Source organism: Lolium perenne, chromosome 5 (assembly GCF_019359855.2).
Source record: "Lolium perenne isolate Kyuss_39 chromosome 5, Kyuss_2.0, whole genome shotgun sequence".
NCBI lineage: Eukaryota > Viridiplantae > Streptophyta > Magnoliopsida > Poales > Poaceae > Lolium > Lolium perenne.
In genome coordinates this window covers 8,185,281-8,197,542 of record NC_067248.2, presented here as the reverse complement: position 1 = coordinate 8,197,542, position 12,262 = coordinate 8,185,281, and the positions used below count along the sequence as shown (strand labels likewise).

General features: G+C 43.6%; 1 protein-coding gene across 3 annotated transcripts; it reads left to right on the top strand.

Annotated features, from left to right (window-relative positions):
- Positions 1 to 558: 558 nt before the first annotated feature.
- Positions 559 to 8,928, top strand: LOC127299034 (uncharacterized). 3 transcript variants are annotated; one of them, XM_051328905.2, is made up of 12 exons: positions 559 to 717; positions 827 to 1,389; positions 1,661 to 1,807; positions 1,893 to 2,047; positions 2,203 to 2,484; positions 2,577 to 2,704; positions 3,671 to 3,788; positions 3,873 to 3,965; positions 5,869 to 5,937; positions 6,061 to 6,166; positions 7,913 to 7,963; positions 8,593 to 8,928. In XM_051328905.2, the coding sequence occupies exons 2-12, from the start codon at positions 969 to 971 to the stop codon at positions 8,646 to 8,648; spliced, it is 1,626 nt and encodes a 541-aa protein (XP_051184865.1). In that variant the 5' UTR covers positions 559 to 717; positions 827 to 968; the 3' UTR covers positions 8,649 to 8,928. The 3 variants fall into 3 exon arrangements, with proteins under 3 accessions (XP_051184865.1, XP_051184866.1, XP_051184864.1); XM_051328904.2 differs by having other exon boundaries at positions 563 to 1,389; XM_051328906.2 differs by lacking the exons at positions 5,869 to 5,937; positions 6,061 to 6,166; positions 7,913 to 7,963; positions 8,593 to 8,928 and adding an exon at positions 5,185 to 5,862 and having other exon boundaries at positions 562 to 1,389.
- Positions 8,929 to 12,262: the final 3,334 nt, after the last annotated feature.

Sequence of the window (12,262 nt, the reverse complement as noted above, 5' to 3'; positions counted from 1 at the left end):
AGTGTCAAAATTATATTTTAATTTTTTTAAATCAAAATAAAATTATAGAGGTAGCCAATAATCTATAATACTAATTAAAATGTTAATGTAAACTAATTTATGTTCTAGGCTACACAAAATGAATAAAATCTGACAAATTTAATATTCTTGAAATGTGCACTATTCACTATAAGATTTGTCAGGATTTGTCATTTTGTAGTTTGTATTGATATTTTACATCATTATAGCATACATAGCTAGCTATCTCTAGAATATCATTTTGAAAATTTTGAATTTTACACCACCTCTCAGAGTGGTGCAAGTATATACCACATGGTGTACCATTTTTTTTTACACCAACGCTATCTAATCTACTAGCTCTTTTTCTGGCCCAGTGTGATGCATATGGCAGTTTTTTACACCTACCATCTGCTCTAGTGAAATACCATCCGTGATTCTATTTTTTTTTTGAAATTAAATATCATCCGTGATTCAGTTATATAAATTTTCTTGGGGACACGTTACTGTCTCCGTATCAACAGCACGAGAGCTTGTGAAGGTACGCAGGCCATCCCTCACGGGCCAGGCAAGAATCTCGGTGCGGCCCAGATATAGACAAGTCTCGTGGCAGACCAGAGCAGAGAGTGAGTGAGGCGCGGCGGCGGCGGAAATTACCCGACCGCGCAGGCTGCCGGAGTTAGAGCGTGGCCGTGGCGGAGGCATCCGCTTGGACTGATGGTTAGCCTTCTCGTCCGTCTCTATCCCGCATGAATCTCGTTCTTGGCTGGAACTTTTTTTTTTGATAAAGGATGCTTTCATTACTCTTGGCTGGAACTTGCAATGCTAGTGTCGGCCGCCGGCCGCCAGAACTCAGACGAGAGCAATGCTATGCTAATTTCTGGATCGTGAGAGCGCCGACCGCCGGCCGCACGGAGGGCCAGTGCTGCCGCTCGCCGTCTCTCGAGAGGGGCAGGGCTCCGGATCCAGGAATGCCGTCGACGGAGTCTCTTGAATCCCTTGCGCCCGGCAGCAAGCGGAAACGGAGCGGGACCTCTACCAACGTCGCCACGTTGGGGGTGACGACCCGCTCGAGGGCGCGCGCGCAGCAGGAAACCCAATCGGCAAGGACCAAGCTTGATGCGGCCGGCGAGGCGGATGGGTGCAGGAAAATGAAGCTTGATGGGAGCAGCCGGCGAGTATCACCGGAGAGGTCCAAGAAAGGGAAAAGCGTCCTCGAGCAAAGCCAGGATAGTCTAAGTTGGGCGGATGATGATTATGAGTATGATGATTATGATGATGATGATGGCTCATCTGCAGTCAGCTCTCCGATTCGTGTGCCTTACAAGCCCGAGGAAACCAACTGCGACAGTGAGTTAGCCAAGATCTACAGAGAGTTCTGCCAAAAAATAAGTTTGTGCCCCTCCATCTCTCGTCATATTTTCAAGTTTCTTTACTCATCATATACCATCTATCTGACCAACAAAAACATCTCCAGATTGTAGTGCAACACCATAATGCATCATCCTTGCAATGCTGCATAAATCAAAATTTTTTTTTCGCATATTGTGTTTACTTTCTTTGCTCATCATATACCATCTAACGAACTATAGAGAATTTTTTCAAGTCCAAAAGTCTGATTTACACCTGCAAATTTACTTTGTGTGTGTTGCTCTGCTTGTAGATCGGCATCATGGATTGCCCACGCTTTATAACGAACACCCTCCGAATTGCCTGGTCGATGATTCGACGCTTCTTCACATCCGTGAGCCTGCAAGGAAGATGGTGCTTCGTGCGTCTCAATTTGTCGTCGGGATTTCATCCTCGATTGGTATTATTATAGCATCTTCCCATTTCTTCTATTTTGGACATTGTTGTCGAAAACTTGACGCTACTACATATATATGGAATTGCAGATGGTGAGCCGCTAGCACAGTGTTCTGGTTTCTGGATTGATTTCGATAATGAGAGCAGAACTGGTACCGTTGTGACGACGGCACTTCTTATTCGCACAAAGCACCCAACGCAGGATCCTTGGTTTTGCAAAGACCAGTATGCTTCTGATGCTAAGGTTAGCTGTTTGGTTAATTTCTTTGCTTCTAGTCTAATCTAAGTATGTTCCGCCTTAAGTTATACTACATAACTCTCTACTGTGGATTATGTTTACTTGTCCTGAAACTTTTTTACATGTGCTGTGCTAGTCATTAACTTAAATTGTTTTTGTAGGTAAATGTCCACTTGCGGGGTTACATCACTGTAGAGGGCGACCTGCTCTACTACCAGAAGCACTATAATCTTGCTTTCTTGAGAATTAGATTGGAAGTGGATCAATCTGTTCAGTTACCCATTTATAGTGATAATGTGGAATGTGCTCAAGACATTTTTGAGCTTGGAAGAGATAAACATTCCGATCTACTGATAAATCATGGTAGAGTGGAATATTCAAATCCAACCAAGTCTGAGCGGCATCACCATATGTACATTCAAGGGCCACAGCGAGATCGTACGGTATACGTAAATTCCACTCGAAGTTATAGCTAATGTATTTGTAATGCTTTATTTGAATGTATCTTCCAATATTATCTATTCAAATGTTGTAGTATGATAAAGGAGGTCCTGTCGTTGACTTAGACGGGAAGGTTGTGGGAATGATCTGCAGTTATTCAAGAGCGTCCTTCATACCTTCATCAATTCTACTCAAGTGCTTTCATCTGTGGAGAAACTTCCGGTATGTTTCCTTAACAGCTCTATTAATTGTATTATCGAGCTGATTCATTCTTATTGCCTGTTTCTTTTGGACCGGTCTGTTTTATCTTTTTTTTTTTTGCTTCTCTTTTCCCATGCCATTTATTTTCATATTTTACAATTTCTATATTTGAATCCATGAACATTTATTTAGCGAAGTGCATGTATAATCAAGGCTAGGGACATAACCTTGACGAGTCCTGGTTAACATCTTATATGTTTTACAATGAGTATGTTTACTAGATTTCTGTTAAATAACACATAAAGCAAAAATCATGTACAGTTAGGCTAGGGGTTGAATCTTGATGAAGCCTAGATGGAAAGAATCAAAGAAGAACCACAAAAACCAAGATTGTGAATGATTCATCATGAAATCTTTATGGAGGCAATGGGTGGTTAACACTATTGGCTTTCATGTGTTATCTCTACTCCCTTTATGTCTCATTATGTGTTGTTGTGGAAATTGATATGGTCTCCAAGATTACACTTTGACCTTCACTTTCAGAAAATATGAGCCCTTCAATAAAAAAAAGTATATATTATACAAGTATATTTTAAGGTGATGCCATTTTCTCAATATTGATGGCTGAGTGGCGAGGATTTGAAAAGGTCATGTATTGTGACACATAGAGATCGTATTTATAGCAAAAGACACACAGAAAATTAGGTGGAAATACATGTTTCCACTTAACTTCCATAATCCTTTTCCATAACTCGCAGTTATATTTCTAGGTATGTGGGGTATCAACTGTATTGAATATAAGGTTATGGCATGCCCTCTTTGAGCTTCTTAGAATGCTATTTAAGTCAAATTATTTGATCTAGTATGGTATTGAAAATTTATTAATGTAACATGTTGGCTACAAGATTTCAACCAGTTGTTCATTTAGAAACACTTATGTGTTCATGTTTACATATTTGAAATGTATTTAATTTTTCTTCTGTATAGGCACATCCCTCGACCCCACCTTGGATTGAAATTTGATGCCATCAGCCTTCTAAACCCTGTTCGTGTTGAGCAGATATTGATTGTGTGCGGAATTGACGAGGGTCTTGTTGTTCGGGAGGTACATATTGTTTTGTTGTTGCTTTCCTGAGTTTGCTTGTTTTGGTGTTCATACTAAGGATTAGGTATTGCAATCCAACCTCAGGTGTCTGGAGACTCTCCTGCTGAAAAATGTGGAATTCGAATCGGAGATGTTATTGAATGTCTTAATGGAAAAAGTATTTCTACTACTGTGGAGGTTAGTGCATTATGTGCCTATTATTGTTAGGTTTAGGTAGTGAATATATATCATATGTACGTGACATTTGCATTATTCTCTCACTCGTTCAGAATAGATGTCTTTAGCCTCCATTTTTTTGTTCAAAATATTTATCCTTCAGTTCCTATTCAGTTTAGGTCACTTTGTTCCTATATTGGCCTTCATTGATCTCCTGAAGAAAAGGGCTAATTAACTCTTGTTGATGCTTGCCCTTCCCAATCAACACTTCATGTGCTGCCTTGCTTTGGGAGGAAAAAGAGGCAACTTCGTGCCTTTGTTTGGAAAATAAAAGATTTACATGGAAGGGCAATGGTTTTTTTCTTCGAGGGAAATGAGTGTTATATAGACCAAATAACAGTAATAAACTACAAATAACTGAGGTCATTGACACTAGGCACACTTGCAAAAGCATCGACTCCTTGTGTTGTGGCTAAATTTGCCAGTTCGTGTGCAGCTCTGTTGCCCCCCTCTTTAAACTTTGCTAGTTCTCCACTCCGAGACTAACTGCAGCAGATCATGTTCCTCCTGCTAATCGTCATGGTATTTAAGGTCTACGGCCTAGGAAACTTAGGCGATAAGGTGCCCTGGCAGCACCTTGGAAATTTGCCTGCTTTAGGCTCTCAGGCTATAAGGCGGGGGTAGAACGCCTTAGGACACCTTACCACGTTAAAAACCATGCTAATTGTACACCATCATGATCTGTGCACTGTTTTCTTGGGCAGTGAATGGAAGGAAGTAGAGTCAGTATTGATGACAGACGACCCTGCATAGAGTTTGGTCAGGTGTTGAAGCTGCACAACTACTGCGGCAATCTCTGCTTCATTTGCATTTGCGCACAACTGAATATTTTGCCCTACTGTGGTCATCACATTTCCCTAATTATTCCTTGCAACCATCCCCAAACTTCCCTGGATGGTGGCTTCAACAAAGGACATTCAGTATTCAGTTTAATCCATCCCTGATCATGTTTTTTCCATGACCCTCGAATCTCAGTGTGTTGTTTCATCTGCCAGACTTCCACGTTACCTCCCGAGTAGACTGGTTGTTTCCCTTTTTGTATCGTTGCTCTTCCTGCTTGTGACAATCTAGATAGATGCTTTCCAATTAACTCTGCAGAAAAATGACTATGGATGACACTGAAGACTCAACCTTTGTTACGGATAATGTCATCATTTTGATTTTCCATCTTGTCTTCTAGTGACAGCTGCAAGGAGAATAATGAGCCCGTCTGGTAGCAGTTTCCTGAAGGGTTTCCTCTGAAGGCAGCTGCCATACTTTTATTGGGCGTATTTCAGATAGAAGGCTCAGGGCTTTGGTGCACCAAACGGTAGCATGATGGGCATCCTCTGGACCTCGACCAGAAGTATTAAATATTCTCCAGTTCCAGTGTTAAATAAGATCTATTTGAAACAGAGCGTCATTAATTTCGCCATCACACAATTCTCTTTATAAGGACGCGTTCATATACTCATTGACTTTGTGCTCAAAGCGTGCTAGCAGCTGATTGGGGTTCACATCAGGGTCTTCGGTGTACAGCACCTTGAAGAAATCCGAGACCATCAATTTGGATGTTTGTGCATTGTCCACCCAATTCCCATCTGCATATTTCAGTTCCTTTATTCTATTTTTCTTTTGATGCCAGCTTGCTTTCATATGGAAGTACTTGTTGATCTTGTCTTCAACATCACCTGCAAAAGAAAAAACGTCACCTGCAACTTTCTTGATATCGTTCGCTTGAAATAATGACATTTCACTCATGTTTTATTCTTGTGCCAACTCGCACTTAATATTGTGTCCGACTGTAAAATGTCATCTATTTTCAAATGAATGGAGTATTATTTTGTGCTATTCTTCTCTTTGATTTCTTGCTGCTGTTTATCAGTTGGAAAACCTCCTGCTGAGCATAATGGAGAAAAGTGGAGATGGCCTTAATTCTGATCTGGATTTGAAGGTAAACTTAGTTTTTTATTTTATTTTAATAGTGATTTAATTTGTCCGTGTCGTTCGTGTTTTTATATGAAACCATGATTAGCACAATGTTGTCACTGAGAAATATATCTCGTTGGCTTTACAGATTCAGGTATACTGCACGCGTAAAAATGTTAGGAGAGTCAAAGTATTAACTGTGAATGTATCTGACGACGGTGAATATTGTGTACCATATTGTATGCCACTACCAGGTATACATCTTTTCTCAGCCAAGTCTTATTTAAGGATGATCCATATTCTCTGTTCCATGTTTCAAGTATATAAATTTTTTCCATGGGTATAGTATAATTTGGGACCAAAAAAATAGGAGTATGTATGTACAATAGATATGTATACACAAAAATATGTTAGATTATCAGAAAAACAGACATAGTTGAGCACGTCAGCCTGCTCTCCCTTGTCCATTCCCTGCTCCCAAAGCTTCAAGCAAGCAGCAGTGGGTCATCTGCTGACCAGCCATGTGGGGCGTGCCACAGCGACCACGGTACTCCTTTATCCTCTTACCTCCCTTGCTCTTCTTGCTATAAGAAATTGAGGCATGCAATGCGGCAGCGATAGTTGGAGACAGAGCCTCTGATCTTCTTGAAAGTATGATTGCTCAGATGGAAGCAGCCTATCGAGTAATTAACTAAGCTGGAGCGACAGATTTTAGCAACACATCTCCTCTGCCAGAACTCAATTTCTTCTCCATCAGGAAGTCAGGCTCCTTATTCTTGAAGACAGTCCTCCCTTGTTGAGCTATCCAAAGCCGTCAGAAGGCCCAGCTACTTATTTTAGCACCGAATCACAATTAGCACCGAAAAAGATTGCAGACTTATTTATGTGAACAAACTGGTCCTATTCCGATTGTATTCCTCCATTACTCAGCTGGGGAATCCAATGGGCATGAATGACAATACGAACTCCCTTGGACAAATAAATACTGCAGACCCTCGTATTTCAACATGCTGGACAAACCATTATCACGTAAAAGAAACGAGTAGGGCTAAATGGCTTGTTGTCCATTAGCAGTTCCATCAGTTCTGACCTTGCCATATTCCTCTAGTGGGATGAAGAACTCTTAGAGCCCATTAAGTTCTGAGGCTCTGACAGAACGAACGCACTCCATGATTTGTGCTATCATGTTATGGCAGAACCCAGTCTTTTGTCATTAATTACTCAAGATGATCCCATTCAAGCAAATTATATGATTTGGTCTTATTAAATCTTGATAACTCAAGCTCCAGATATGCCCTTCTTTCTTTTCAGATAGTGGATACATCAGTAAGCCATGAGAACGTTATCGGTAATTAACCTGCTGGAACTAATGCACTCTGTTCGTCAATTAATATCATCCAGAACCATCCGGTCTATTTGTATGAGTTTACTAACAGATCTTACATATTACATTGCGCCAAGAAATTGGCTGAAATTGAGTACGAGACAGAGGATGTTTTTATCTTCGGGATGAGGACCAACACTGCTCTATCACCTATTGTGGCACCAGAACAGCATTTAGAAAGCCACGAACTTCCTTAGTGATGGTGTCACCAATTAGGTACCAATGCTTTTGGTAAAACCTGTTGTTTAAAACCGTTAATTCCCAGGATTGTTGGGGGCCATCATAAACAGAACATTTTTCACCTCTTCTGCTGAGAACAGAGGACACAGAAAGGCATTCATATCATCTATGACTTTTCTCGAGATCCACTGGATCACCAACTGTGGATCGCGATCAGCTTGGAAAAAGGTTGCTGTAGAAAGAAGTAGGCATAGCTTGCAGATTTTCTTGAGCAGTTGCCAAACTATATATCATCCTCCTACACCTAGAAACAGTGTGTATGCAAAACTGCATGTTTATGTGTGATTGGCTTCATTTACGTGGATACAAAATACTTGCCCTGTTTTTTGATCTTTGCTACACATTTGTTTTAACTCTGTTTTATTTATTTGTGTAGCTGGGTGTGTGGTCACTCGACCCAGGAACTCACCTCACCGAGTGAGCCAAGGCAAGTGACGATTGCTTTGTTTGCATCTCTATTCTGTTGTGAAGTATGTATGCCGTCCTGTGATGTTTGTACAATAAATAGAAATGAGCACATGTTTAAAATAACAAAAATAGATTGTTTTGTCTAATCCCTGTGCTTGTCAAATGCCTAGTCTTTTAGGAGACACTCAAATTAGTAGTCTTTTTTATTGTGCTTCAGATACTCCGTAGATTACCATTGTATGGTCCAAAAAAGAAAATAATGGTGACATGTTAGGAAAAAATGCCACCTGGTGCAAATTAAAGGCCATTTGTATGTGTGAAATAGTTTATCTTCTGTGAGTATATTGGATTTTAAATGCTATTATGCACAAACACTCTCCTATATGCTTTTGAGAATTCTGAACCTTCGAATGCAATTTTGAAAAACACTTACATGTTGAATATTTTGTATAGAGTACCACACAAAAGAGTACTAGAGTATTATTGTGCTCTCCCTAATACTAATCTCGGCATGAGACGAACGTGTCTTCTCGGTCTTGATATATACTACTCCTTCAAGTAACAAATATGGTTTTTAACTCGGACATGAGACTTAGATTGTGTGCTCTTTTTACAGCAACATAATGTGTACTTTTTTCTCCTTAACAGGTCATAATTCTGTTACGCCAAATGAGCAGTTGAGCACAAGCAGGAAGGAGAGGTAGCAGCTCATTTTAACGGATAGTTGGAACGAAACTACTAGTGGGTCCTGTACAATGGATGGGTCCGTAGGCCTGCTTTCGTTTAGCATTTTGTAATGGATATGAAGGAAGCACTAAGAATGGAAACTCCCGAGTACTCCACGTGTGCCATGGCTGGTGTAGGTGCCCCCTTGCGATCTGTGTGTAGCTTCGTTTAATTACATCAACTCCGCCTGCCTAGCTTTGGTAGATTTCCCCAAGGAGATTCAAAAACGAAAATTCAATGTTAATACCTTGACGAACATGCCACCAATCTCTGTACTTTCGGCCTGAAGTTATCATGTGGTATTGACCATGCAATCCTGACTGGTGGCATTACTCGGTTGCATGGTTAGCCATTTGGAAATCGTGACTCACTACTTGAGAAGCGGCAGGTCGTAGGAACTCTTGTCTGTTATGGACGGGAACATTGTCCCGCAAGCCATGTCTGAATGAACAGCAACCTGTGAAGATGTCTTCATCGCATCCAAGGCTTGTAGCAGGCATGAAATTTTCAACGTGTGTCAGTGACATGGAAATCTTGGCGCAGACATGCCCATGGTGTTGATGTTGATAGGAAACAGAGCTTCGTGCTGCATCCCTTTGAAGCCGCTTAGGCTGATGTTGTGTACGAACATGACCGGTCCCCATCCGATCTAGAGATATAAGGAACACTATATGCGCCGCCCGTCACTGCCTGAGCCAAAGGGCCAAGATCGAGGGACACTGGGTGCGGTACCACGTAGCGGAGGTGCCCTCTGAGCTAGTAGTAGATACCTATTCTATCCGATCGAGTGTACGTATATGCTACACAATCTTCTTCCTTCACCTGGCAGAAACCAATTAACACGAAAAGATGTAGACACAAGCTACCATTGTGTGATTCATTACAAAAGGAATTGTCGGTAATCACAAGCCAGCATCGTTCACAGTAGGAAACTCAGGGCGACACATAACAGAAACCGAAGGAATACACGGGAGATGGCAAGGCTGGGCGCGCAAAGGGATATGATTTCGAACGAGACTAGAGAGACAAAGTGAGGAGTGCAATCTAAAGGATTAGATTCGGAAAAAGACCGCTCCCCTCGCGTCGCCCCCTCCAGGCGACCGAGGGGGTGAAACCCTAGTCTCCGCCGCCGCCACTCCCTCCCCTCCTCCTCGTCGCTCCCCGAGGCGCCGCCGGCCCTGGCTCGCGATGCCGGTGAAGGGGGCAGCGGGGATTTGGGCCCTTGGCTCCCCGCGCGGCATACGGGTGGAGGAACCTCGCGCCGGGTTCACCGTAGCAGTTGCGGTCGCTTGGCTCTCCTCCGGCTCCGATGGCTGGCCCTGGCTCAGCTTGGGGTGCGGGGTCTTGCTCGGCGGCCTCCTCGGTGGGGGCCCGGGATCTCAGGGCGACGGCCCTGATCTGGTGGTGGTGCGGCTCCGGCTCGGCGGCGAGCGGGGTTTGCGGGTGCGGGCTGGTTTCCGCGGCCGTGTGGGCGGTCCGGAGCCGGCGGGTGCTAGCCATGGCCTGGGGCCCCCTCGGTGGTCGCCGGCGCCAGATCTGAAGCCGCTGGCCCCTCCTCTCCACAACGGCGCCCAAGCTCGCTGGTCCTGCACCAGCCAAGCTGATGGTGGCGGGACTCTGCGACCGGGAGAAATCCCTGACCGGTGTTACCTGTCACGACGGCGACGACGTCCATGGGCGCCGCCTTCCCTGCTGGGGGCGCCGCCGAGGTACTGTCCTTCCCCCTCCTCCTTGCTCCCTGGATGAAAACCTAATCTTGGATTAGGCCGCGGTGGCGCCGTGGCGTCGCTCACCTTGCTGAAGGCGCGGCCTTGGGGAGCTCGGGTAGGATGTGGACGTAGGTTGTGTGTTTTGGAGGTGTTGCGGTGATCTTCTCCAGCGTGCCCAGCTGCTTCGTCTCCGATGCGTTCGAGATCCCCAGTCTGCTGTTGTGTTGCTCTTTGTGTGGCTTGGCGTTGGTGTGCTTGGTTCGGCTCCCTCGGTTCCCGGCGTTAGTGTACAACCTAGCTCAGGGGAGCGCCTCCATCGGCCGACGGTACGGCTCCCTTCGAGCCAGGGCGAGGAGGCAGGGAGCCTTCTGCGGCGATGGAAAGGTTGAGGCTGATGCTTGCTTCCCTGGTGCCTTCCCTATCATGCCACACCAGCTATCTCCTCGAGCTCCACTGGTGCTGGGCTCTGTTTGCTGAAGAGGACATTAGAGTTGCAAGTTGTTCTTCATGTTCTTTTATGTTTCCTTGTTCTTCTCTATGTTGTAAGCTGTTCTCAGCATCCATGTAATCTGCCGTTGTGGCTTTATTAATTTAAAGCCGGGCTTAGGCCTTCTGTTTAAAAGAGACAAAGTGAGTTTTCATGAGGTAGACTAGGTTATAGGTTTTTTTGCCATACTATTAAGATGGGTCTCGAGTATGTAACTCGATCGTATCGTTTGGAGAGCTTAACCATTTGCACTTGCATCATATTTCTTGGTTGTTATTTGAATCTTATTCATGTGATATTTTAGTGTTTGTGGTTATTTTCATGATAAGTTCTAGTTCATCGGAAAAAATTCCGCATGATTTACTTGTTGCGTTTTTAATATTAGATTTTTCTCGATTTCTTATATTGAGAGTTTTCTCTCTAAAATTCATAGAAAATCCTTCCGCACTTGTGGGGTAGCTCTTGTTGTCCTCCTTCCAATAAAATTTATTTTGTTTTGATGAGAGTTTCCAAACTCAAGATACTGCAGCAGTGTGCCTTCTATTTGGTTTAAAAGAAAAGAAAAAGGGGTTGGATGCCTATGTGCAGGCTGGCAATACCGTCCTTGTTGGACCAATACTACAGCTCGGCCCATGCCGGCACTGCCGGGCCCCAAGCCCATGTGAAGAAATCTGCTTGCCCTTTTCAAGCCTCTCTCTCTTGCACTTCTTTTTCCTCCCTTTGCTCTCCTACATTGCCAACATTTGAGAGCGATCTCTCCCTCTAATACCTTCATAATTCTTGCTCATATTTGAGGAAAAGAGAGAGGATATCTAGATCTATACTTTCAACAATCAAATTTCCCTTTTTGTGACGGAATCCCTAGATCTAGTTCTTGGCGTGAAATTCGGTGTTCATCTGTCTATTTGTTCTTACTCTCTTGTTCTTTCAATAGGTTTTGCAGCTTTGTTGGAATTTGACAGAGAAGGACTTGAGCATCTACGTGATGTTCTTGCCATTGCATTTGCTCCATCGGTTTGAGTTCTTCACTATGATTCGTGGGAGTGAAAGTGAGAAGCTTGTAACTCTTGAGTTTCTTGGAACCCTAGACGGCTTTGAGGCCTTTGTGACGATTTCTTGGAAGCCTCCGACTAAGTTGTGTATGTGTGCCCAAGCTTTGTGTAAGGCTCGGTTTCTGCCTTGAAGGAAATCTCTTAGTGGAACCGTGACCTATGCCTTTGTGACGAAGGTCACCGGAAAATAAGGTGAGGACTTTGTCGCGTTCGGTGTGTGGTGTGTTACCACATCTTAGGGCGAGGCATTTCTGGCGTTGGTGTGCATCGTGCAACCACACCTTAGGGTGATGCCTCTTGTGATGCTCGGGAAACACTAGGCCATCGCACCTCTCCAATGGAGA